General features: G+C 36.6%; 1 protein-coding gene across 2 annotated transcripts; it reads left to right on the top strand.

The window, feature by feature from the left end:
• Window positions 1–121: 121 nt before the first annotated feature.
• Window positions 122–26,389, top strand: ZBTB41 (zinc finger and BTB domain containing 41). Of its 2 annotated transcripts, none has more exons than XM_038413768.2 (11): window positions 122–314; window positions 1,321–2,556; window positions 5,283–5,490; window positions 6,984–7,053; window positions 10,411–10,558; window positions 12,605–12,734; window positions 15,088–15,183; window positions 16,013–16,119; window positions 18,936–19,041; window positions 20,065–20,153; window positions 20,943–26,389. In XM_038413768.2, the coding sequence occupies exons 2-11, from the start codon at window positions 1,437–1,439 to the stop codon at window positions 21,590–21,592; spliced, it is 2,724 nt and encodes a 907-aa protein (XP_038269696.1). In that variant the 5' UTR covers window positions 122–314; window positions 1,321–1,436; the 3' UTR covers window positions 21,593–26,389. The 2 variants fall into 2 exon arrangements, with proteins under 2 accessions (XP_038269696.1, XP_043376158.1); XM_043520223.1 differs by having other exon boundaries at window positions 156–304; window positions 1,318–2,556.
• Window positions 26,390–27,947: the final 1,558 nt, after the last annotated feature.

Raw genomic sequence — 27,947 nt, 5'->3', positions numbered from 1 at the left:
ACAGACTGGGCTCCGCCCTGCTGCCTGGATGGGGCTCTCCTCCACAGGCTGGCGGGGCAAGCGCACGCGGGACACCGCGCCCTCCAGCGACGTACAAGAGCCGCGCTTCCTACCCACGCGCGCCTGCGCAGACGGGCAGAGTTAACCGCCCTGACGTCGAGGTGTTCCTTCTCAGAGCGAGGCTGCGTCTGACACCGGCGCGCCGGAACCCGGAAATGGAGGGGGCGGTGGCTCTGTTCGCGAGCGCAGCGGCGGAGTTTAGCGAGTGACAGGCAGCGGCGGGGGAGCCCCGCGGAGCGCCCGGCGCGGGGCAGGTGTGTGCTGCTGCGTCTGCGTCCGCGTCCGCTGCTGAGCGGCGTCTCTGCGGCTGGCGGGCGGATCCAGTGGGGCGAGTGATTTACGCCCCCCCCCCCCCTTAGCTGGAACGTCGCCCTGTGTGGAGGGGCCCGGGGAGGCGGTTCCGTGGGGTTCCGAAGCAGGGGGAATCGGGGACCCTCCGCAGGCCCCAGAGCGGGGAGCAAGGGCGCTCCCGTCGCTCCGATGGGGCCGAGGGGCTGTTCGGCTCCCTAGGGCTGAGGTGAAGGGTCCACTTCCTCCCTGTCCTTGGGGACCGTGCGGTAGTGACCCTAGTCGGTTTCGAGGGGCGGGGGGGGGGACAAAGGCTCTCAAACGCCCGAGGTTGCTCCCCGCATCCGGAGCCGAAGCAGGGGCGTGCGGGGCTGGGGATTTGACGTTTGGAGGCCAAACGACCTGCCACCCGAAATCTCTTCACCGAGCCGCACGGGAAGTATCGCGCTGCTGTTCTGCAGGAGCACAAAACTCCCCAGTCCGGATGTCAAGAGGAGAATGGAGTATTGGGCACAGAATATCTGATTGGCCTCAACGTGAATGCACCCCTTTCGAGTTCAGCGAGGGTCACCCAGCCAACATCAGTGTGGGACGTGCAGTTAATAAGGCCAATATCTAATGTTGATGCTGGGTTTTGGTTTTAATTTTGTTCTGGTTCTGAAAAGATGCTTCAAAGAGCAAAGCAAGTCTGTTTAAGAATGATATCTTGCATCTGTCTCGGAGCATTTCACAAACTATAGGAGCACACTCTTCAGCTGCCTAATAAACAGATGTTGCATTATCTTTTTTTTATCAGTGTACAGCAATGTTGCGTGATAGGCTAGAATGGGAAGAGACTAGGTTTGAATAATTTAGTAAATGCTTAAAGTATGCAAACCCAATTAAAAGTAAGTAGAAATTGTATATAGTGTTAGTAAGTAAATTACATACTGTTGTGTCCCAAGTATAATTATTAATAATATTCTTTTACAGATTATGAAAATATTCTGATCAATCTGTTTAAAAAAAAATCAGAACTTAATTAAGGCTTCACCATAAAGCTTTTCGGCAGCTTATGAAGTTTCTGATATTAAAGCTGTGCTATTGAAATGAAGAAAAGGAGAAAGTTCCCTGGAAATCTGAATGAGAAGATACGTCTTGGCCATGAGAAAAATATTTCTGATGGGATTCTTGTAGATTCTGACCAAGAAATTGTCACCAAATCTGCTGAAGTAGCTATTGCAGACCAGCTTGAGTGTTCCCAAGAACTTCCTCCATCACCAGAACAAAGAAAACTTTTAAGTTCACTGCAGTATAATAAAAATCTACTTAAATATTTAAATGATGATAGACACAAACAACCATCTTTTTGTGACTTACTCATCATAGTAGAAGGAAAAGAATTTAGTGCGCACAAAGTTGTTGTAGCTGTTGGCAGTAGTTATTTTCATGCTTGTTTGAGCAAAAACCCAAGCACGGATGTTGTCACACTGGATCATGTAACTCATTCTGTTTTTCAGCATTTGCTTGAGTTTTTGTACACATCTGAGTTTTTTGTGTATAAAAATGAAATCCCTTTAGTGTTGGAAGCAGCTAAATTTTTAGACATTATAGATGCAGTCAAACTGCTCAATAATGAAAATATTTCCACCATACAATCTGAAGTGGTAACTGAAAACCCAGTACCAGTTGAAACTCTCAATGAATTGACTGGAAAACTATCAAATAGTCACCAGTGCACTTTTTGCAGTCGAAACTTCTGTTACAAGAAATCCTTAGAAAACCACTTGGCTAAAGCTCACAGATCCCTTCCACTGGGAAAAAACCATGGGTTAAAAATGGTTGAGAGAGCAGATTTTTCTACAAGAAGATCTACAAGGAACCGTAAATGCCCAGCTAAGTTTGATAACAGTGATAATGAAAGCAGCGATGTGTCTGACAGCAACTTGGATAAAGTGCATTCTGAGAGAGAGAGACCTGTTAAAAATGAATGTGAAGATAGTGGAAGTGAGTGCAATGCTGATGAAGAGGGTCAGGAAGAAGAAATATCAGATGAAGATTCAGATACTGAAGAGCAAAGTAAAAAAGAACATAATGATACTGAAGTGAGTCCTGAGCCAGTTGATTCAGTAGAAAATATTCCTGAAGGTTTAACTCCAGCCATCATTCAGAGTAGAAGCAAAAAATTATTGCAGTGTCCCAAGTGTGACAAAACATTTGATCGAACAGGTAAGAGCAATTAGTTCGTCTCTTTCTTCTTTACCACATGGTGGTACTTTCAGGTGGAAAATAAACAGTTCTTTCTGACTCTTATGTTTATAGACAATTATCATTTCTGTAGCACTAAAATTAGGAAGTGAATTAATAAGTGTGCTATTTTATAAATCTTGCAAATGACAAATCTTTCTCTTCCCCCCAGTCGTGATCTCAACTCTTAGTATACCAAAGAGTATACCGAAGAGAGTGCAGTAACTTATTAGTAGAATGGAAGGTAAATTGTAAGAAATCTGAAACATGGGCTTGGCTTTCCACCAAACTGTCCAACTTTAGCTGATTAAGGTAGCTGACTTTTCTGTTGGAGCTATCTATATTAAACGCTACAGAAGCAGTTATTTCTTTTGATAAAAACACGGTCTCCCCAGCATGTGGTTCCCTGATGATGAAAACACTTGCATGTACAGTTGTAATTCATAAGCAATATAGATGAGGTCTGTCTTTTAAAATGAGCCTAGTATGCTTGTACAAATATCGTAACTAATTTTATAAGACATTTTGACATGGCATGTTAAACAGAATAATTCACTTCTAGATTTTAAACTAGGTCTGATTGCAATATTAAGTGGTCTTGCCATTAGTAAACTTAAATTTTGTTGAGATCTGAAGGCAGAATTTTTCATGTGTGGATCACTAGTAATAGTGTTTGTTTAATTGCATTTTTACTTACAAGACATGATCCATTGAGATTTTGTCAAATTTAATTTTATACCACTTGTTGAGGGACATGCTGGCTGAAATTTTAGGTGTGGGATAAAATAACACTGCTTTTACAAAGCTAGGTTAAAGTCTTTTAATCACAAGTTACGTTCTGGTTTAGGTGTGATAAATGTTCCCCAGGGTATCAAGACAGCTCTTCAGTCTGTACCCAAAGCTTTCCCACTGTCTTTCTAAACTGAGGGTCAAATCGTGCCTGCCTTATTCACATAAGCAGTCCCGTTGACCCCATGGATTTGGCTCTGAGTTTTTCCTTCTCCATGAGTATTTTTCATTTCAGATGGGATAGTTTAATGTATTTCTGAACTTTGATTATGAGGTACTGAGCTTCCTCAATTGATTGCTGAAGTCATTCGAGTTATGAGACCAGCATCTCACTAGATCAGGCCCTTTTTAATACTACTATAACACTACCGCTATAAATTTTTGTCATCCTGAGATCTAAGAATTTATAGTCATTATATGGGAAAGGAAAAACTGACTTATGTGTTTTTAGACATATTATAGTGAAAAGGGCAAGCTTGCTCTGATAGTATTTGAATTTAATCATTAAGGCAGAAAACCATTTTGGTTTCAGACCTTTCTTGTAGCAAAACTTTATTATTAGCTAGATACTTGCTAGCTTTTATATAGTGCTCTTCATCTTCAAAGCACTTTACAAACATTAATTAGTTGATCCTAACAACAACCTGGTAAGTATTATTATCCACATTTTACAGATGGGGATACTGAGGCAGAGGTGAAATGAGTTGTCCAAGGTCACAGATTATATAATAATAACTATTCAACATTAAAAAAAGGTGAGACATCTCTCTCTCTTTTTTAAAATAAAAACTTGTGGAAAATTCTCTGAATTTGATAACTGTTGCTGGTGGTTTTTTGGATACTGAAAGTCCAGACTACAGAGCCTAATAGTCTGAAGTTTTAGGGTTTTTTTTTTTAATTAAATATTTTGAGTGGTAGCGCAAAGTCAAACTTTTTTTCTCTTTGCACTCTTGTAATTTAGAACCACAAAACTTTTGTGTTTTAAAAGGGGGGATGGGAGGAGGAGGGAAGGAGAAATAAGTCTGTCTTCCATTGGCGATTTTAATAACCACAATTCACTTCTTTCTTTGTGTTTATAGAGTGCCCAAAAGTAATGTGTAGGTGTTCTTACAGAGAAATAAACCCCCTTCCAGTCCAAGGCCCTGCAGTTGATTCCACAAGTGCAGACCCACATTGCAGGATTGGGGTCCAATTTTAGCCAAGTCATGAATGAGAATGAAAATCAGTGTAGAAGGAATGAAGGCGAGATTATTATTTTTATTTTATTTTAGTATTGTTATAATGCCTTGAGACCCAATCATGGATGAAGTATGAGGGTCTCTATCTTTCTTAGTCTTTGATTATACCAAAATAAATGACACAAAGCTCTGTTTTTAAGTTTCCAGACTGCTCTCTATTTTGAAAGAGGTACTTCGTGAACTGGGTTATTTAAAAAAGAAAAAGTAATGCATCTCTCGGTCGAGGATAGAGAGTGCTTTACAGAGATGAATATGTAGGCTCATGTATACAGGATGTGGTAACAGCATACGTGGAGTAAATATAAAACACATTTTAAAAATAGTGAAGATTAAAGTATTTTGGGAACCTTTTGTTTTATCTATATAATTCCTATAAACTACCCAGTGAAACTCAGTAAAATAATTGTTCATATGTATGTTGAATATGCCTAGACTTATGAAGGGTTGGCTGAAAGCATTTTGTGCATGTACTATACACCCTGGTCTGTGTGTGTGAATCAGAACTGTGTAAGGCCCCATATTGTTTTAGGCTTCAAAACACTGAGTAGAGATTCTAACAAAAACAAGAATGTACTGAAGATGATAAAGAATGTAAATTGGTTTGTTTGCCCAGCGGTATGTGCCTTTAAGCTGACTATAGCTGATGATAATTCTATGTTAAACTAACATTTTATTTTTTAGGGAAGCTCGAGATCCATACCCGTGTGCACACAGGTGAGAAGCCCTTCGAGTGTGATATTTGTCATCAGCGCTATTCCACAAAATCTAACCTGACAGTTCACCGAAAGAAACACAATAATGAAACAGAATTTCATAAGAAGGAGCACAAATGTCCATATTGTAATAAACTGCATGCAAGCAAAAAGACTCTAGCAAAACATGCAAAGAGGTAAGTATGAGTGGGATTGTCTGTTACACTTCTTCATAATGTATTTTCCAGCCCCAAAGCTGTTGTAGATAAAAACACAAAACATTGGAACACTATTTAACTTCTGGTTTCTTTCTAGAATTGTTTTTAAAAAGACACTTTTAACAGGATATAAGAATTAACAGTAGTAAGTCACCTACCATATAAGTATAAGTTAGTCAATGTTTGTACAGCACTTTGAAAATGGAAAAAATTATGTGTGTGTGTGCGCGTGCAACATATTAGGGTACTGTGAAGTGATAGTATCACAATAGCTTTGTACTATAAACTTCAACTAGCTCAAGAAAGCTGATTAAAGTTGACGCTCTCAGTAATTATCACCCTTTTTTACGCAAGATTGTGTTTTTGTTTTTTTTCTGGCAAGGCAAATCTGATAATATCCAAAGTTCTCCTGTTTCCTTGATCCCTTTCACTTTGGTGTTCGGTTTGGGCTTGATGCAGGGACAGCACTGGTTTTGGTGGCAATGATATAGCCTCCTGGTGAATGAAGAAAATCAAATGTCCGTGCAGAGTCTTAGATTTATGAGATGCACTTAATTCAGTTAATAGTGAAGTACTTTTATTCACCTGGCAAGGATATATTCATTTAGTGGCTCTGTTCTTTTAAAGAGGACCCTAGAGCGGTGTAATACAAATGATCTGGCCTATGGACTAGCATGTGGTATTGCAAGTTTCTTTAGTCAATTTTCTTTAATATGCTATGCCTTCAGGATTCCAGTGTCATCAGCCTGCTGGTGAGAGCTTTGTCAGTTCATTGGATTGGATTGGAATGGTAATGTTTGACTGGCTTTCATGGTGTACAGCCAAAGTTGAGGCCTGCATCAGCTTAAGCTGGATGAACTTCAATTTAGATTGTATTTATTTGAAAAGGAAGAGGGTAGAATGTAAACTGGGTTTAACTTCTACAGTAGAGCTGTCCAGGGCCATCTGTAAATTATATTCCTAGTATGGTTTTGGGCAGATATAAATATATTTGAAGTTATACCTCTATTGACCTGATCTTAACATATGTGGTTGAATGCATATAACTTCATATAACTTTCACTCTCCTTACAGTGTGTCTGATAAACCCATTGTTTCATGTTCTCTGTGTGTGTATATAAATCTCTCCTCTGTTTTTTCCACCAAATGCATCCGATGAAGTGAGCTGTAGCTCACGAAAGCTTATGCTCTAATAAATTTGTTAGTCTCTAAGGTGCCACAAGTACTCCTTCTCTTATAACTTCAGAATCTGTCATGTCAAGCAATAAGTATTTCATATACTGCATATTTGAACAAAGGCTATGTTTTTAAAAAATGTTTGTCAAATGTGGAGATATGTAGACTTGGAAATGACAAGAGAGCTGCACGCTAATACTGTTTGCTATGCTAACTAACGTGCATTAATATAAATAACATAGGGGTTAAGAAATTTATAGCTAACATTACTCATTTTCACTGATCTTTCCTCCTAGGTTTCATCCAGAGAACATACAAGAATTTCTTTCCATTAAAAAGACAAAGAGCGAAGGCTGGAAATGTGATGTAAGCATTACTTTGAGTCTACCAAAAAATCAAACTTGACGTTTTTTCTACTGGGATTTTTTATAATTAGTTTATACAGAAATTACTTGGTTTAATGATTTAAAGAGTATTTTATTTTCATTGCGTCATTCACCTTGAAGTCTAAATAAGCTGTGTACGTTAAATATTGTGGTGTTCAGGTTGATATTAAATACTGTATTTTAGTGTGTGCCTAAGACTCTGTGGCTGTATAGAAAGTACCAGACTTCATTTTACAAAATATCTGTGGCCATTAAAGTAGGTATGTTTGCATATATTTCACATTAAATAGGAGTTGAGTATTATGACTAGCAAAAAGACAAAAATAAAGCCAATAGTGAGAAACTAGTGGAATATCTTATCTTTAAAAATGGGAACAAAGAGGACACTGGGAAGTTATAGACTAGTCAGCTTAACTTCTATGCCTGGAAAGATCCTGGAAGGAATTTAGCCCAGTTTGCAAATACCTAGATGACGATAGGGTCACAAGGAATAGCCAGCATGGAATTGCCAAGAACAAATTATGCCAAACCAACCTAATTACCTTCTTTAACATGATTACTCGCCTAGTGGATAGGAGGAAAGCTGTCAACATGATGTATCTTGATTTTTAGTAAAGGGTTTGACACCTTCCAACTGATGTTCTGATACACAAACTAGGGAAATGTGATGTAGATTAAGTTACTATAAGGTGGATACAAAATTGTTTGAAAGACTATACTTGAAATAGTTAGCAGTGGTTGTCTGTCAAACTGGGAGAATGTATATCTAGTTGGGTCCTGCACGGATCAGTCTTGAGTCTGGTACTATTCAATATTTTCATGAATTACTTGGGCAGTGGAGTAGAGAGTGTGCTTATAAGATTTGCACATGATGCCAAACTGGGAGGAGTTGCAAGAATTAAAATTCAAAATGACCTTGAGAAACTGGAGCATTGGTCTGAAATCTACCAAGATGCAATTCAATAAATACAAGTGCAAAGTACTATGTGTAGGAAGGAAAAATCAAATGCACAACTGTAAAATGCGGAATAATTGGCTAGGTAATAGTACTGCTGAAAAGGACCCAGAGTTTAGAGTGGATCACAAGTTGAATGAGAGTCAAGAATGTGATGCAGTTTCTAAAAAGGCTAATATCTTTCTGGAGAGTCTTAACAGGAGTGTCATATGTGAGACATGGGAGGAAATTGTCCTGCTGTACTTGGCATTGGTGAGGCCTCAGCTGGAATGCTATGTCCAATTCTGGGCACCATACTTAAAGACTTAGACAAATTAGAGAGAGTCCAGAGAGAGTAACAAAAATAAGATTTAGAAAACCTGACCTATGAAGAAAGATTTTTAAAAAACAGGCATATTTAGTTTTGAGAAAAGAAGACTGAGGGGGACCAGATAAGTATTCAGATATATTAAAGGCTGTTATAAAGAGGATGGTGACCAAATTTCTCCATGTCCGCTGAAGGCAGGACGAGAAGTAATGGCAGTACACTTTGATTTCTTTGATCATAATCATACACTCCATACGCTGCCCATAATGTATGTTCTTGGAGGTGCTCCTTCAGAGGAAGACCAAAAAAAGTAATGTAATATGGGCAAAGTTCCCACCCCCATACTTTCTTATTTGATTGGATGCTGATACCAATTGAACAATAATCAGATACCAATATAAGCTTTAAGTGTTCTAAAAGTATTGTGCAGACCTCCCAAATCTAGCTTTAGATATAAAGCCATAGATGGCTTTTCTAGTTTTCCCCAAGAAATCGGATATCAATAAAGTAAGAATTTAGTATGAAAGTTCTGGCTGTGTGATTTTTTTTTTTTTTTTTTTTCCCCCCCTTCCCATTTTCCTAGTGTCAATGGAATCGGATTTTTTTTTTTCCAAATCATGTTTTTACAAAAGGTGGAACATTTTAAGGAATCAAAATATTTTTTGTCAACAACACAGTTGTTGTACCTATACTAACTCTGCTGTATGTCCAAAAGTTCATATCATCGCGAGCCATTACATGCTATCTTGCTAAGGCTTATAAAACTAAGCAAGTTTGGGCTTGGTTAGTAGTTGGATGGGAGACACCTAGATGCTGTAGGAAGCAGAAGTGTTTGTTCAGTAGTTTTTCCTTTGAGTCTGTTGTGACACAATGCGTATTATGGTAAGGGGCATTATGTGACAGCAGGTTCTGTCTTTCAGATGAGACATACAGCTCTTTACAAATCCCATAGTCATAGCTAAAAGTGAAATTAAAAAGAGAGAGTTTAGATTTTGAGAGCACTTGTTTGGGAAGCTTGATGCTTGCCTGGGCAAATGAGTGAGTGGATTTTACAAGCCCTACCTTTAGAGAGGAAAAAAATATCCTTTGTGTTACCGAGTCTAAAATTGGAGTATTGTTCATTTATCTGTAGAGATGCACGTTGGAAATATTGTTAGGAAGAACTTGGGAGCAGGGATGGGATTTTTATCACTATAACTGAACAAGAGAATGAGGTAAGGCCCTGAAGTTGTGGCCTTGTTTGAAATAGTTCCTCCACTCAGATGCACTAAATGCATACCGGCTGTCTGATGATGATTGATCGGTACTAGTAGTCTGTGTTTGAGCATTAGGACTTGCTGCACTTACACTTTTTGGCTAGTATACGCAGCATACTAGATAAATTCCTGGACACTAAATACTAAAAATGGGAGAAGCAGCAGTTATAACTAGATTTAGAAGGATTTGACTCTTGATCAGTAAATGGTGACTTCACCATATGCACACAAATGGAGGAAAAAAATATTTCTTTTGATAACTGAAATTTACGGACAGGCAAAGTAAGACTTCATTGGCACAATCCAATGATTTTGACTCCTGAATTAGGCTTGTTACAAATGGACTAGCAAATATTTAAAACTGTTGATTTAAGGATATTTACTTAGCACATTTTGACATGTGAGATTGACAGTGTGTTTTAATGGTTTATAAAACTTTAACTTTTTGGGTCTCACCATCTACTGTCATGAAATAATTGTCGGACATCCATCCATAATTTCCCACAGTTGTGAAAATAAGTTGATACAAATCTAAATGCTTAAAACCCATAATTTGTGCAACTGTGAAAATTTAAAATGATAAAAATCTAAATAATACTTCAAAATAAACCTATATTATGCATCAACATTATAAAAAAAAAATCTAATTCTGCAAAGCCTAAGTATAAACAAGCTGAACGTTCGAATTTTCACAACTACTGGGGTCTCTTTCCCTTAGATTTAAATTATTTGTTTTTTTTAAAGAGGCAATAGAAACTTTAAAGAAAATTCCTGAGTTTGTCTCTAGCTAATGTTTGACCAAGTATTTTGTCATTTTAGATTTGTAAGAAATCTTTTGCTCGAAGACCCCATTTGGAAGAACACATGATTCTTCACACTCAGGATAAACCTTTCAAGTGTACCTATTGTGAAGAGCACTTTAAATCCCGGTTTGCAAGATTGAAGCATCAAGAAAAATTCCATCTTGGTATAAAAACCTCCTTCTGCCATGCAAACAATAGATTTGAAGTAAAACAGTCTTCCTCCAATGGGTGTAGAGTTTGATATTTTTTTCCTTTGCTCCTGTTAAATATTTTATTTTATTAGATTTCTTAAAAGCTTTTGAAAGCTTTAAAAAAAAAATAGCTTGATACTAATTTTTGATTTTTTCATTAAACTGCAATGATATTTTTTAAACATATGCATCCAAATAACTGTACCATGTACAAAATCCAATGTTGGACTAGCTGACTGGGAAATTCTGGTTATGATTAAAGGTGTAGGTATGTTAATCACCTACAAAGTACGTGTATTGCCAGTTCACTTAATGATAGGCAGCACTGTTATACAAATAATAGATAATTCTAGGAGGGAGAAATATTCCATGAGTCTGGAAACTTTAATAAAACAAAATCCAAAGATATAAGATTAATATAAACTTGTAAACATATTCAAATTATTATGAACTGTTCAGTCTCTTGTACTAAGTTTCCGATACCATAGCAACTGAGATATGAGGTTTCAGAGTGGTAGCTGTGTTAGTCTGTATCAGTAAAAACGAGGGGTCCTTGTGGCAGCTCGGAGACTAACAAATTTATTTGTGCATAAGCTTTCATGGAATATAACCCACTTAATCAGATGCATGGAGTGCAAAATACAGTAAGCAGGTATATTTATACAGCACATGAAAAGATGGGAGTTGCCTTACCAAGTGGGAGTCAGTACTACGAGGCCAATTCAGTTAGGGTGGATGTGGTCTATTCTCAACAGTTGACAAGAAGGGGTGACTATCAATATCCACTATTAGGATATAGATATTCAGTTCTGTCTGTAAAGGTCTATACTCTAAAAATGTAGATATATGTTTATCATTTAGCTAGTAAGAGGTATACAAGAAACTATCTGTGTAAGGGCCTTCTCTCACTGTGGCAGTCTGAGGCCCTGTTCTTAGGCCAATGCCTTTGGCTAAGCAACATAGGCAGCCATAAGCTGGGAAGCGAACGGTCACATCCTCACATTCCAAACTAGTCAATATGGGGCTGTTAGGAAGGTGATCCGATCTATCACCTCCAGAGAAAGGGAAGAGCCTAGAAAATGTAAAAGGAAATTTAGGTTGATAGTTTTCTGTCTGGTAAGAACTCACTTATCAATAGACACACCTGGGAAACCCTTATGTCTTTATAGATGTAGTTGTGAAATCCTCACTTCTGTATTGTTTTGTCATTATAGTTCCCACTTTGCTATTGTTTATTGGCATGGTCTCTGTCTGGTTCTGTGATTGTTTGTCTGCTGTATAATTAATTTTGCTAGGTGTAAACTAGTTAATGTGGTGGGATATAATTGGTTAGCTAATCATGTTACAATATGTTAGGATTAGTTAGTTAAATTTCAGTAGAATGATTGGTTAAGGTATAGCTAAGAATATTATTATATAAATTGGGGCAAACAGGAAGTAAGTTGGGATTCGAAAATAAGGAAAAAGGAACTTGGATTTAAGTTTGCTGGAAGTTCACCCCAATAAACATCAAATTGTTTGCACCTTCGGACTTCGGGTATTGTTGCTCTCTGCTCATGCAAGAAGGACCAGGGAAGTGGGAGAGTGAAGGAATAAGCTCTCTAACATCCACTTTGATTGAACTGGCTCGTTAGCACTACAAAAACTAATTTTCCCTTTGTTGATATTCACCCCTTCTTGTCAACTAAAATAGTTTTAGAAGAATCCAGGTGGGTTCATGTCATGGTTGTATACTATTAGTACTAAATGGTTGTTTTTATGGTAGTTGTAAAAGAGTTCAGAGCATTAGATTATCAAACTGAAATTTAATTGTTGACTCACAAATGGCAAAAAATATTCAAATGTTTAAATTTTACATATTGAAAAAATGTGAGGCATGTTAGAATAATAATTAATTAAACTAGCCTTTTTATTCTTGTAGATTGATTAAGGTATGCGTCAGTGACCCAAAATATACATCTGTTTGTGACTTAATGTAATTACTCACAACTAATAGCAGTTCTGGTTATTTTCTTTCAGGCCCTTTCCCATGTGATATTTGTGGTCGTCAGTTCAATGACACTAGAAATCTAAAACGCCATATAGAATGTACTCATGGGGGGAAGAGAAAATGGGTGTGTTTTATATGTGGAAAATCAGTCAGAGAAAGGTAAGAAGGAATATCTCAATCAAGGCTTGGCATAACATGAGATTTTAATATAGAAAGTAAATAGCTTGAAGTTATAAAATCAGTTAATTTCAGAGGGTTAATAAAACAGTGTATCAAAGAAGCAGTATCTCTACCACAAACAATATATGCATTTATGGTATTATTTTAAATATGAGAGTGGAGAGCAGAGGTGATTGACCACAGAACACTAAATATAGAAGACCTACTGGGGAAGTTTGTTGGCCGTATTGGAATTTGCTGCATTTTGCAAGAATATCTTTCATTGGCTACATAACTGAAGAGGGATTGAGATTTTTCTGTGACAGGTGCATTGCTGAGTGTGATAATGATAATGGGGAAAAAGAGTAACAATTTATAGGAGTGGCTGGAGGAAACTTGGAGAAGTTCTGAACTTCTAAAAATATATATATATTATCCTCTGCTATTCCTGCCCCCCTTCAAAAAAAAATCATGAAAGGTTTTAGAAAATTGATTGGAAAAACTCATCTTTTTTTCCCCCTCTTCATTTCCTAAAATTTACTGATTTCTAGCCATGTGCAATTTGAAGTTCTAAAATCTGGGTAATAGCTTCTGCCATTATTGTTATGGTTATGTATCTTTACCATGCATATAGTTCCTGGAATGGCAGATGTTTGACTTTTGATGCATAACACAAGCATTTTAATATAGCTGGGCCAGTGGTTGGCTCCTATAGAAATTGTATAAATCCGTACAAAAGTAGGATTTTTGTTCTTCAGGGGTTAAGGCTTAACTGATTGTATGAGAAACCTGGTATGAGGGATTTTTTTTTAATGAAACAACCTTTCACATAGCTGTGCAAAGCATCTGAGCTAAACCAGGCTGTCTTTTTTTTTTTAAACTGTGGTTGAAACATCTTACATTAAACCTGATACTAGTTTATATTTGAATCTCATGGAAAAAGGTACACTTTTTCCTTTTGGAGAAGGTAATTTTTATTATTTTCTTGGTTTGACATAAATCATCTCTGCTTTTAGTCATTGGGGCTGAGATGTTCCACACATCTTAAGATATCATACATTGAAAATTTCTGAACTTGTATATGTTCCCTATGGACTCATTCCAAATCGCTGACCGCTCCCACTGAGTACTGTTGAAGAGGATTTGGCCCAAGTGGGACTAGTTCTGTTAGTTTTTTTTTTTTTTTTTTAAGCAGATAAAGCAGTCAAGCAGAACACAAAAAGTGGACCATCAGTGCTGCTTAAAATTATAGAACTGAAGGGCACATACACATTTAAATAAAACATGTACTGGCTTGTTGTTATATTTGTATATAAGGCACAAAAGCCCAGCAAAATTTTCAATTCCCTGTAACTCATTTTTAGCTTGTAACACAAGCTGTTGGTAAATAAAACAACTTTTTGCATTAGCTTAGGTTTATAGATTTTAGTGTAGTTGTATATGTGCACAGAAGTAAATATATTTGGAGTTACTGGTTTCAATAGCAAACTTAAAAATCACAGTACTTCTAACTGAAAACATTCTACCTATTACTGGTAACATCTAGAATTACTAATTAAAAGAAACTAGAAATTTTTTTCTTTCAGACAGTGTATATATTTGACAGCACTTTGTGAATAGTAAATTTCACTGTTTCAGTTGTATAGTCAGTCAGTTTCCTTTGTTGACTGAGTGGCATCACAGTCACAGGAAGAGAATTAGAAAAAGAAAAAAGGAAATTGGCAGGGCTGCATACTTTCACATTAGTGCATATGTGAACATACGCACTATGCTGAATTAGGCTTGCAGTGAGGACTATAATTTTGTTTTTTCTCTTTTGACTTTAAACTGTAGATTTGCAGTAACTTTTTTGCATGGAATTTTCTTGTCTTCACATAAGCAAAGAGAGGTTCCAGTGACTTCAGTGATATACATACACAAATCCAGAATTTTTGGATGCATGCAGTGAACGACTATCTTAGGATCAGGCTGAAAAAGAAGTTGTACTGGGGAGGGATAAGCCCTCATTAAGACACAAATTGTGAATAACAGTGGGGACAATATAGAAAATATTAGTAAAAACCACATTTTTTTTGTATAAACATGCATTCCTTATGTGCTTTGATATGTGTTCCTTTAAGAGTATCTTGTTTCCAGAAGAAACCTGTGGAGAGAAGATTAGATGTGATGAATGAAATTCAGGAACTTTATTTGTTCGTATTCTATATAATTTAATACAAATACTTGAGTATTTAATCTTCTGTTTACCTAAAGTGATGTATCAAGATCAGAAAACATTTATTCTGTCTACACTTTAAAGTAGTAGTAACACTGAGTTCCTAAAACATTGCTGCTTTTTTTTTTTTAAACCCAGAACAACTTTGAAAGAACATTTGAGAATTCATAGTGGGGAGAAGCCTCATCTTTGTAGTATTTGTGGGCAGAGTTTTCGTCATGGAAGTTCTTACAGGTAATGAAGCAGATTCTGATTCTGTTTAAAGAGATTAAGCTACCACATTCTGGATGGTGATATAGATAGATCTCTCTCCCTCCCCCTTTTGCCCACACACCTTGAAGAATTATGTTGATGATGTTTGATTTGGGTTTCCAATATGAGGAAACAATGTTTTTCAAAATTGTTTTTTTACTTAAAGAAATTTGGGGAATTTAGATTGATATTGGTGTGTAAAATCCTTTTTTTATTTTTAATTATCTAAATTTGGGTCTTCAAGTACATGACAGAATCCCTTTCACATACTAAATATATCAGTTTCAATGATGAACTTCAAGAAACAAAATATTTGCATTCTTTTTTCTCAACTGTAATACAAATAATATTGAAGTTGACGTCTTCCAGACCTTCTGCAAACTTTGAGTAAGTGCTGTTTGCGGGGGGGAAAACCATGGCAAGTAATGTACTGCAGTTTCCATGTTCGCTAAGGTGAAGCTGTATTCTAAAAAGTAATTAAAAAGACATCCTGAGTTCTCAGTGACTTCTGTATCAAGTTTGCATAGCTTTACAAGTAAAGAAGAAAAAGATATTACAAGCTCTGCAAATTTAATTTGGGATTTGAAAGTAGAGCTGTCGTCTTTCTGGCTCATTTAAGAACAGTAAATGATTCTGTAACTGGAAGTTATTTAGTTGAGTGAGCCAGAAAGGAATCCAGCTTCATATCCTACAGCTGTACTAGTTCTGCATGCAGATCTGTTGAGGAAAATGCTATTTTTATAATCACATTAATAACTATAAACGTGTTAAACTTGAACAGTGACATAAATTTCTCTGTGTATTAATATAGACTTCATCTACGAGTTCACCATAATGACAAGAGGTATGAATGTGAAGAATGTGGGAAAACGTTTATTCGGCATGACCATCTAACAAAACACAAAAAAATACACTCAGGTAGGCTATATCTTTGGAAGTTTGATCAAAGTAAATAAGAGTGAGCAAAAAATTAATTTTGGATGCTTTATACTTTTTTAAAGGTTTTAATAGAAGTGGTATTTAAGCCTATTGCAAATGTTACTTATATCACTTTCAGTGTCCTACGCAAGGGTTTATTTATCTCTTCAAACACTTAAAGATTAAGAGTAGAATGTTTCCTCTCTGTTAATACAGAGAGCTGAGGGACAGTCAAAAGGTGTAACATTTATTTATTTAAAAAAGCAAATGTGATTAAAAGAGGATATTTTTGAATTAAGATTTCTTTTCTAATAGCAGCTGTTTGAAATATTAACACCATAACACAAACAAAGCTGTTATTCACACAATCTCTGTCTAAGTTTGCATCCTGATCTCTTTAATATAGAGTACAAATATGGGAAAATGACACTTGAACTGTTTGGGTTTCTAAAGTTCCCCATTGTAGATTGGTAGTTAGGAAATCCTACATATGGGGAGAATCCACTCTGAGCATAGCAAAACAGGTGGAAGAATAGAAGTGTTTTTAACCAGTCCCCTTTCCCCTAGCTATTTTGCATCTTGAGGCAAATGGATTAGATCTGTAGAGGAAAAGAAAGATTGGAACCATTGGAGATTTTTCTTCTTCCAGAACAGACTCCTAAGGGAATATAAGATTCCCCAGAGGGTGGAAATTACTTTCCAAAAAAGTGTGAAGATATGAAAGTGATCAAGGACTAAACTTTGCGAGCCCTTGTTTGAATAAAACGGCTTATTTAGTGTTTGAAACCCTAACACCCGCTATAAAACAAAGAAATCTTTGAAAACTCGGATACCAAAAAAAAAAAAAATCCCCTTTTCTACTCTATTTGCCTTTTTTCCTCTAGAAAGTTACTTACTTTGACTGTCCAAACTCCCTCTACTTACATGAGAAGAAATATTCTGCCACTTTGTGAAAGATCTCAAGATGACTCAAAAGAAACATCCATACTTTTAAACAACATAAAAGGTAACTTGAAAAAAGATTAACATTTGGATGTAGCACTAAGTTTTTAAAACTGATTGCTGAACTGGCAGTGCAAGAGACAGGAGTCCTACATTTACTCCAAAATTTAGGCTTTTTCAAGGCTCTTGGAGCTTGGATTGTTAAAGGTGAAATTTCAAGTCTCATGAAAGAGGGTGAACTTTCAGTCATTCTCTTGCCTCTCCCTCCTCTTCTCTCTGTGGCAGTATGGGGTAATGTCCTCCAGCTGTGAAGATTAGCTACCATGTAGGAGGAAGAAGAGACCAGGGAATGAGGAACCAAAAATGAAGATGTGATGGGTTGGATCACAGAAACCCCTTTGGGACTGCCATCTGATGTGCTGAGACTACCTCTGAGCACATTTCCCTGGCAGCTTGCCGATTTCAGTGCCCTGCCTGGTTGTGCTAGACATGCCAGCCTGCTACAAACACAGACGCAGGCTTAACTGAAAACAGCTTAAGAAGTGTTCCTGTCTCCAGCACTCAGATACCCAGCTCCCAATGGGGTCCAAACCCCAAATAAATCTTTTACCCTGTATAAAGTTTATACAGGGTAAACTCATACATTGTCCACCCTCTATAACACTGAGAGAGATGCACAGCTGTTTCCCCTCCCACCCCCCCGGTATTAATACATACTCTGGGTTAATAAGTAAAAAGTGATTTTATTAAATACGAAAAGTAGGATTTAAGTGGTTCCAAGTAATAACAGACAGAACAAAGTGAATTACCAAGCAAAATAAAATAAAACACACAAGTCTAAGCCTAATATAGTAAGAAAGTGATTACAGATGAAATCTCACCCTCCGAGATGTTCCAATAAGCTTCTCTTACAGACTAGCCTCCTTCTAGTTTGGGTCCAGCAATCACTCATGCCCTTGTGGTTACTGTCCTTTGTTCCAGTTTGTTTCAGGTACCCTTTGGGGGTGGAGAGGCTCTCTCTAGAGCTAGCTAAAGACAAAATGGAGGGATCTCCCAGGACTTTTGTATAGACTTTCTCTTGTGGGTGGAAACCCCTTCCTCTCTTATGCAGAATCCAGCTGCAAGATGGAGTTTTGGAGTCACATGGACAAGTCATATGACCATTCATAACTCAGAACTTTACAGGTTGAGGTACATTCCCAGGAAAGCTCAGATGTGGATTGGTGTCTCTCAAAGTTCATAGTTAGCTCAAGTGTTTCTTGATTGGGCAGGTTTCAGAGTAGCAGCCGTGTTAGTCTGTTTTTTTCCACCAAATGCATCCGATGAAGTGAGCTGTAGCTCACGAAAGCTTATGCTCCAATAAATTTGTTAATCTCTAAGGTGCCACAAGTACTCTTTTTCTTGATTGGGCACTTACTGAGAATAGTCTATTCTCAAGAAGTTGACCAACTGCTTCACTGAGGCTACTTAAAATCAAACAAGTACATAGCCAATATTCATAACTTTGAAAACAAAAATGATACATGCACGTAAATAGGATGAATATATCCAGTAGGTCATAACCTTTGCAGAGAGATGTTGCATGACATATCTAGCATAAAGCATATTTCAGTTATGTCATATTTACATTCATAAACATATTTCTATAAAGCATTATGGGAGGCAACGTCACAGAAGAGATGGGTAAAAACTACATGTCTGCTTGGATCAGCCCAAGGTCATGAAGTCATTGCTTTGGGTAATAGAAAATCCTTTTGAGATATGGAAGAGCTTTTGTTGTTTGGAGGCTTTGTACTAAATATGGCTGTACTTTTTCTGAAACTTGAGTTCTTCTTACAACTTAATTTATATTTGTTATTGGTCTCCTTTTAAAGGTGAAAAAGCACATCAGTGTGAGGAGTGTGGAAAGTGTTTTGGCCGCAGAGATCACCTAACTGTCCATTACAAAAGTGTTCATTTAGGAGAAAAAGTGTGGCAAAAGTAGGTATTTTTTTTAAAGTTTAAAAGTTTAAACATTTCCATATTGTAAATGAAGTTGCACAAATTTTTGATAAATTATTCTGATATGTGAAATGTGAGTTTTGCCTTTCTCCCTAATTCCATTATGCCAAAGTGCTTAGATGACCTAAAGCCCATGCCAAGATCTGTTTTTGAAATAGCCATGTGGAAATCATAGCCATCTTGGCAATCCAAACAAGACCTTTTTCATACCATAGTTAGGCTGAATAACCTTAAGCTTTAAAAGGGATCAAATTCAGTTCTTCTGTCAATCTGTAATTTTGCTGGTAGCCTGTTGTTTTCTACAATAACTTAATCTAATTATCATCTACAAACTGGGCAAATGACTGAATTGCAAAAAATCAGTCCAGTAGTCTGAGCTCTCCCAAAGTCCTTATACTTTAAGATGGAAAACCAGAACTAGGTTTCAGGATAAAGGCATTGTTTTTAATATTTGTTCATATTTTGAATAATTTACTGTAAATCTTGGCTAACAGAAATGCATAAAATCAATTACAGGGTTGTTTAGCTTTTATTTTATCAGTACTTAAATCCACTGCCTCAGTCAACATGTTTCACTGTCACTTGTTTCCTCTTGGGAGGAAAGGAACATAAGCCAGTCTTAAGCTTTTGTTTTAGCGTTACTTGCTGCCAAACTGAAGACCAACTTTGGATGTTGATCTGAAGTATCCTCTCCAGGGCACATTTCAGTTTCAGATGGGAAGTTTTAAAGGGATTTGCTGTCTGAACACAAAGTACTAGACTACGCATTTTGAAGAGAACAAGATTAAATATAGAAAATCTAGATGGCCCTCTGACAAGTGGATGCCTAAAGGAATTGCCTGTCCTCTCCAGATGTGTTGTGTTGTAGTATAAATATAGAGGGAGAAATACAGAAATATGTGACACTTCTGCAATTTGTGGAATATTTAAAGGCTGTGTACATATTTGAGACTTTTTGGAAAAACCTGATCTTCTAATATAAACATGTTTTCTTCTTTGCAGATATAAAGCAACATTTCATCAGTGTGAAGTCTGCAAGAAAGTTTTTAAAGGGAAATCAAGTTTGGAAATGCATTTTAGGACACATTCAGGTAAAACTTTATCTATCACTGTTACTGCCAACTTGGTGTGATGGGAGATGATAAATTACCACAGGATTGACCAGAATTCTTCCAACTCTTCAGGCTTTATGACCCTTTAGGGCAGCAGTAGCAAGATAGAGCATGAACTGAGCTCCCTACTGCTTGTTGTATGCCATCCCTTTCTGAGTGTGAATACTGCCCTCTGAATGTAGTAGTTAGTTCTTTTTAGACTTCCCTAGGCAAAGGAGCTTCTGGATTTGCATGTGTTCTACTGATGTGCATTGTGTTTTCTTACCAAATTTACTCATACCTTCTACTCAGTCTGGAGATCTAGGGAATACTTAATTTCAGTTTATATCCTAAATCAGGATTTGGAACCCAACTATCCAAGGGAAAGTGTCTTAATACTCAGCTCTGCTTTTTCTGCAAGAAAGTAATTGTTCACTAGAAGGATCTAAAAAAAATGCAAATTTGAGCTTCTTTAACAATAGTACAATAACGTGAATGTTGTTTCTCTTTGTTAGGTTTATTGACTGGTCCCCTACATGTGCACTTGGCAGAAATCCGAACAAGTTGGATTTGACAAGAATGTTATACCGATATCGCGTCAAAATAACTTTTCTGTTTTCACTTACTGAATTTGTTTTCTCACATGCCAAACATATTTTTCCAGTACAGCTACTTGAGAACCGTATTTATTATATAATATAGCCCCCCCATCCCCAACCATATGATTTCTACACAGTGATACTTGACTTCACATTTTATCTATTAATGCTGACTCCTTTTCTTCTACAGGTGAGAAACCATACAAATGTCAAATTTGTAGCCAATCCTTTAGAATTAAGAAGACATTAACAAAACACATGGTTATTCATTCAGATGCTCGACCTTTTAACTGCCAGCATTGCAATGCAACATTTAAACGAAAAGACAAGTTGAAATACCATATTGACCATGTGCATGGAACAAAGGCTGCAGAAGAAACAGTAACCACTTCTGAAGAAAAAGTAATCTCTTTGCCAGTACAGTACACCCCTGATGACAAAGTTTTCCAAATTGAGTCTAAACCATACATGGATCAGCCTGAAGTTTATGAAACCGAAGTCAAACCTATGCTACAGAATGTACCAGCAGAAGTATGTGTGCCAGTAACACTGGTACCAGTTCAGATGCGGGAACCTCAAGCTGATCTAGTACAACATAACACTACTCTCTCACCCCAGTCTCATGGTATTCTTCCCCCACAGGCACAGCAGCCAGATTATCAACGAACGGATTTGGCATTTCTGGAAAAATATACTCTGACTCCCCAGCCTGCAAATATAGTACATCCTGTCAGACCTGAGCAAATGTTGGATCCTAGAGACCAATCTTATCTTGGAACTTTATTAGGGCTTGATGCAGCTCCAACTGTACAGAATATGTCAAATAATGAACATTCATGATTGGACCCCTAACATTCCACCTAAGCCATTAGCCACCAGAAGGCTAATATGGCTATTAAGTTTTGTAGTTCATTTGGACTTCTAGTCTTCTGAACAGTTTTGTTAAGTGCAAGGAAAAAATAGATTTGTTTACATATATGAACATTGACACATTTTAATGTATATTTATAGTGTTTCTTGTGGTTTTAAAGGCTTTTAAAAATCTTATAGCAGGTCTTTTGAAAATAGCTTCTCAAATATCTTTTAAGAATACTAGCTGCAGCAAACTTTAATCCCATACCTGGCCATTAATAAAAATAATTGTTCACCTGTCTGCATCTCACTTTCCAAATAAACCTTTCTGTGGATAATGGAAAATATACTTGAAGGTTTAAGGGTTATGTCGAATTCATTAGGGTCACGATCGGAAAAAAACATGAAACTAAACCTCTTAATGATCCCTCACCTTAAAATAAAATGTAACTTAATCCCAGACAAACCTGGTTACCTTTTTTTACTGTAATTCATATCTGAATAATGGAATTATGAATCTGAGAATATAAAAAATACTTGTGCTCTCTTAACCTGGGTTCAGTCTTCTAGAACATTTCCAACATTTGGGCCTTGAAAGGTTGAGAGATGTGGTGGTAATATACTGTAACCCTCAGGCAGTAATAAAAGATTGGAATACTTCATCCTTGTTTATGAGCACAGAATCAAACCAAGCTGAAGCCCTCACTGGTATGCCCATTTCTACAATACTGATATGTAAAGTAATTTAAAAAGCTCTTTTCAGAAAAGTAATTTGCTTAAATTTATTAAAAGATTAATGAAATCAACAATTATAAAACTTCAGATGGCTTCTGGAAAAAGTGAAAGGAAGTCCATTTGTTTTTTCACTTTATGTGATATACATCATATGTAAATGACAAATAATTAGGAAGAGGAAGGAAGATTAGAACATGTAATGCCTTTAACTATTCTTTTACTGTTTGTTTTTCTAATGTGGAACCAAATCAAATCCACTATCTAGAATAATTTAAATTATTAAATCCCTCAACTTCTCTTCTAAATAGAGCCCTGCAAATCCATGGACATCTGCAGATCATTTTTATGGATTGCGGATCAGATGCACATACAGACTTTGTATCCGCGCAGGGCTCTATTTCTAACCTCATTCCTGAAATAATCCTTTCCTTGTTGTAGGCTCAGTCAATCTTGTGCCAAAGGAAATACATAGAATCATACTTGTTTCTCAATTATGTCTCATTAGGGATTACATTTTAGACTGAACTTTCCCTACTTCCCATAAAAACCTGGTTTTTTCACTTTTATTATTGTAAATTTTTTGTATCAATTTCTAAATTATGAAACTGGAAGTTCATTTGCCATGGTGAGTTATTAAACTTCTGCATTTGGTAGGAGCATTATAGTCTCTGAAAAAATGTCAGCATCCTACTGCTACAAAGGCCATTAAGAGTTATCTTGTAAAATGCTAATCACTTTCTGTGAGGTGTTTGAGTGCTTTGCAGGATAGGGGCCAGAGCTCAGAGTTTGGTCATGTGTAGAAGATTTTCAACCTAACTGATTCTCATCTGAGTGCACCAAAGACTTCTGTTAGCAATTGAATAGTACTAGCATGCATAGAATTTAAATGTATCATTGTTTAAATAAGGACTTGTCCAAAGAAGCACAATAGAAGTCCTAGACTTACAGATCTTTAAAATTCAGTTCCTATAGTAGGACCAAGTGTATATGTTTAACTGTTGTGTTTATATGTACAAAGCAAGATGAGATAAATACTCTGGGAACGTTCATACTGAGATGCTCTATATATGTGTCAGGTAAAAAGATGAGTACTAATTAAGATTACACAACAATATTCAGCCCATTGAATGCCATTTTCTAAAAGGACACTGTCAAGTACTGCACTTCCTGCCTCTCCTCTGCAAAAAAAAAATTTTTTTAAATCACCACCATACTTATGCTCCAGTGCACAAAAATACTGTTTAGTTTGTACCTTTCAAGTTGACAAGCACTGGAGTTTTTACCCCTCTACGCCTTTCCAAAGTTTATGTTCATACCATCAGAGATAAATTGACATCAATGCTGTCAGCACAGTTCTGAGACTGACATTCTAACTTTGCATTCTTTACTGACTTTCCTCTTCTGCAATGAGTGTGGAGAGGATTGCAATTAAACAGTGGCATAAAAATATTGGTGGTTAAGTTCTGTTTTGTTTTTAAATCCAATCAGTCTGGAACTCACAACATTATTTAAATGTTGAGACTGAATTTGGGGCATATATTAATGTTCTTTTTAAGTCTCTCATGATTGTGCCTATTTATACGTTGGCTGATCACTCTAGTTGATTGATTATTAAAGCCAATATTTTCAAAAGTACCTAGTGATTTTGGGTGCTCAACTGGAGCCACTTTAAAGGTGTTTAAGTTGGGTACCCCAAATCACTACACTCTTTAAAATGTTGACCTAAGAGTTCATCAATGCAGTTTTACCTGCTGGGCCAGCTCAGTCGTTGCCTGAAGGGAAAAATAGTTTATGTAGGAAAACTTACATAAAAGTGCTAAATTATTAAATAGTATAGTGTTTTTTTGTTTATGTGCTGGGTTTTGATTCTTATGCCCTTATGGGTATAGTGAATTTGCATGTGAGTCAAGTAAATCACCATGGAGTGGTACTTCATTCTATAAGCAGGAAGAGATGATCTTCAACATGAGAGAGCCCTATTTCCGAATAAAATGGTTTGGATTGAGAGAAAAACATGAACCATCTTGACTGCACAGATCAGAGCTTCTTGGCCATGGTACCTTCATATCAATAAACACATGTATTTGTACTTGCATAACTAGAACATATTCTATAAGCATTGAGAGAGAGTTTTTACAATAGGGCTGCTTTAATGTGGTAGCACTGACTAAGCTCACCACTTAAAGCTGAAGGAAGAAGTGGGTCTCTCTTTAAAATGTCACGTTCTGATCAGTGCCAAATATTTAAAAGTTGTCCCCCCCCCCCCAAAAAAAAAAGCAGTGGAAGAAAAATGGGATCTTCGTTTGTGCTCTTCTATCTAAAAGGGTTTTTGTGAAATTTTCTTTAAATCTTAGACTCCTGTGTAGTTCTGCAAAAATTACTGCATCTATGTTCTGTTTACATATTGCATATACCTTTCAAAAAACTTGATTTTTTTTCCCTTGTATTTACTGGGTCACTGGTTATTCCAGGATATCGTATCTTTGAATGGTTTCAGAGTAGCAGCCGTGTTAGTCTGTATTCGCAAAAAGAAAAGGAGTACTTGTGGCAGCTTAGAGACTAACAAATTTATTTGAGCATAAGCTTTCATGAGCTACAGCTCACTTCATCAGATGCGTTCAGTGGAAAATACAGTGGGGAGATTTATATACACAGAGAACATGAAACAATGGGTGTTACTATACATACTGTAAGGAGAGTGATCAGGTAAGGTGAGCTATTACCAGCAGGAGAGTGGGTGGGGGGGAACCTTTTGTAGGATAATCAAGGTGGACCATTTCTAGCAGTTCACAAGTACCTCTGAGGAACGGGGCCAGTGGGGGAGCAGAATAAACATGGGGAAATAGTTTTACTTTGTGTAATGACCCATCCACTCCCAGTCTTTATTCAAGCCTAAGTTAATTGTATCCAGTTTGCAAATTAATTCCAATTCAGCAGTCTCTCGTTGGAGTCTGGTTTTTTTAAGAAATTCTTCCTGACCATTGCTACTTTTTTTTTTTTTTTTACAGTAGTATCGTTTTCCAAGGCTGTCCTTATTCTGAACACAGCAGTAGTAGTGATAGTGGTATAGCTTGGCTTATATTGTAGTGTACATTGAAGATAAAATGATTTTACTTTTAATTTGCATTTTATTTTTAAAGATGAATCGTGTCTCAGAAACAAAAGACAAAGTGTAAAAAAACCTGATACACTGTAGTGAACAATCCTGGTGAGAAACATGTTGGGAACAGAATTTTTCAAACAGGTCACTTGTTCCAATAACCAAAACATAATGCTTCAGAACAAGTCAATAACTTCTTCATAATGTGTTTGATCAGGTATAAAATTCATTATTATGTAGACAGGGAATGAATTACCCCTCCCCTTTTTTCTCTTCCCCTCCCCCCCCCCTTTTAAGGTAGAATGTTCACGTAAAGCAGACATGAACTGTGAGAATATAGTTGCAAATCAGCTTTTTTTCCTTCTTGGTGTGGGGATGGGGAATCCATTCGTGGATATCTGCATAAAAGTAACAAAAGCAATTCAAGATCAATTTCCATGATCTATATCCTTATGATTGTGGTAATCTTTGACCTTGTTTATAAGATCAGGAGTATCTAGGTCATGTCATCATGGGCCTCTTCTTTAACAAGCTAACATGCATAAGTATTGATTACTGCCAAAAAAAAAAAAAAAAAAAAAAGAGGGGTAGACACTTTGATAAAACCCATTACTGTCCTTTCTCTATATTTTGATGATGGTTCTGGTGCATTAAAGGTAACTATTTTTTAAAATTGTTTGAAGTCTCCCATAACAAAGTATTTTGTTCATTTTAAAATGTTCAACTTTTATATAAAAAAGTGGCAATATTTTGCAACTGTTACATGAAATACTGTGTTTTTAGTATGGTCTGTAATAGGTTGCTATTTTAGGTGGAAGTCTTTTTAAGTACAACTGTGGTTTGGTGGCTTTTTTTTTTTTTAAGGGAAAAATCTCTCTGCTATAAGGCATTGTAAATGTAGAATAACTCAGTCCTGTGTGTAATTCTTTGATATTAAAAATTTAAAGTTCCTTTGTCCTAATGTTGCTTGCATTTCAACATTTCTTGCAGGAGTGGTTGTTGGTCTAGATTTGAATTGATTTTAACAGCATGAAAATGCAATATTCTGCTTGTCTTTCAGATTCAAAGATAATGGAAAATAAACTATCTTTTTTTTTGGAAATTTTGTCAAATTTGTGGCTGTCTCATGATCTTACATTTTATTTTGTAAATTTAAATTCAATTTAGGAAAAAACCTTTTGGTTTGATCTGATCTCTGAATGTGGGAAGCCTTTAAAATAAATAAATAAATAAAAAAATCTTAAGGCTTACCAAAGCTATTTGTAGTTGATCTATCAAAGGAACTGCACCTGTGCAATTTAAAGTAAAATTTCCAAAACTGAAACAAGAATAGATATTCATCTACCCAGTTATGCCTAATCTCTTAAACCATGTGCAAGCAATAGACAGGAGTAGAGAAGGATAATGCATTAGCCATTCCCAATGGGAAGTTATGGGTGAGACTTTCAAAGACTCAGTGGGAGTTGGATGCCTAACTCCGGTTTGTGCCTTTGAAAATCTCTCCTCCAGCATGGACAGCTTTCAAAATGCCTGGGTGAACTTAGAGAAGTGAAATTGATTTTATGTGCATAAAAACACATGAACTTTCTGCTAGATCATTTTAGCTATTTAACTATTTAACAATTGATAAACTAATGAACCTTGGAAGGATCAGAAAGTTTGGATGTTGCAGTTATTCTAAGCTTTGGACTAGACAGGCTTGATAATGGAATATTATTCAAATCTTGCCCAGGTTTCCGCTAAGCAAAAGTAGTTGCCATTCTTGGAACCATCACAACTGGCTATCCCTTTTATTTTTTGACATTCTCAACATAGGAGAGGGAAACAACTGCTTTCAACCTCAAAGGTGATCCTTCTCACTGTAGATCCAGCAAACTAGCCATTTTAGATTTCTTTTTGGGGATGTTAAGAGTCGAATACAGGGCTGTGGTTTGCCAGTGACGTAATTTAAAAATGTCTGCCATTGCCTCTATTTTTGTAGGTCCTCTTCCCCAAATGCATGTTAATCTGAGTAAGGAACTAAAACTATGCATCCATATTCATATTCATTACCAGACTAACGTATTCACGCTGTTACCTGTGAACATATTCCAATTCTGTGCAACCTTATCATATTACCTTGTGACATGCCTTTCATCAATTATCTGACAATAACATAACTGGGTAACTAAGTCCAGCAGTGGAAGTGTGAAGAAACTGGCTTGGAGAGGAGGGGAGTCAGCAGCTCAGTGAAGATCTCACAGAATGCCTACCTGAAGCTGTAAGCCTTGTGTTTATCTGATGTTGCAAACAGCTGTTTTTTCCAAAGCCATTAGCAAAACAGTTTGTGAGATGGTAATCTAATTTTGTTGAAAATCCATTATAGGGAATGTTTATTAGCATAGAGTGTATGAAGCCAGAATGATTGGCACTAAGGGTTTTTAAAATACATTAACTGTAGTTAACATCCCACATTTTTTATGAAAAGTGAGTCAGAGATGGACTTTCCAGCATTCTATTAACTGTCAC

The sequence above is a fragment of the Dermochelys coriacea genome, chromosome 8, assembly GCF_009764565.3.
Source record: "Dermochelys coriacea isolate rDerCor1 chromosome 8, rDerCor1.pri.v4, whole genome shotgun sequence".
Lineage (NCBI taxonomy): Eukaryota > Metazoa > Chordata > Testudines > Dermochelyidae > Dermochelys > Dermochelys coriacea.
This window is presented reverse-complemented; position numbering and strand designations above follow the sequence as displayed.

Coding starts and splice junctions, on each gene's coding strand:
- ZBTB41 (XM_038413768.2), top strand. CDS start 1,437: ATGAAGAAAAGGAGAAAGTTCCCTGGAAATCTGAATGAGAAGATACGT. Junction 5,491..6,983: donor CTAGCAAAACATGCAAAGAG/GTAAGTATGAGT, acceptor CTTTCCTCCTAG/GTTTCATCCAGAGAACATAC. Junction 19,042..20,064: donor GGAGAAAAAGTGTGGCAAAA/GTAGGTATTTTT, acceptor TCTTCTTTGCAG/ATATAAAGCAACATTTCATC.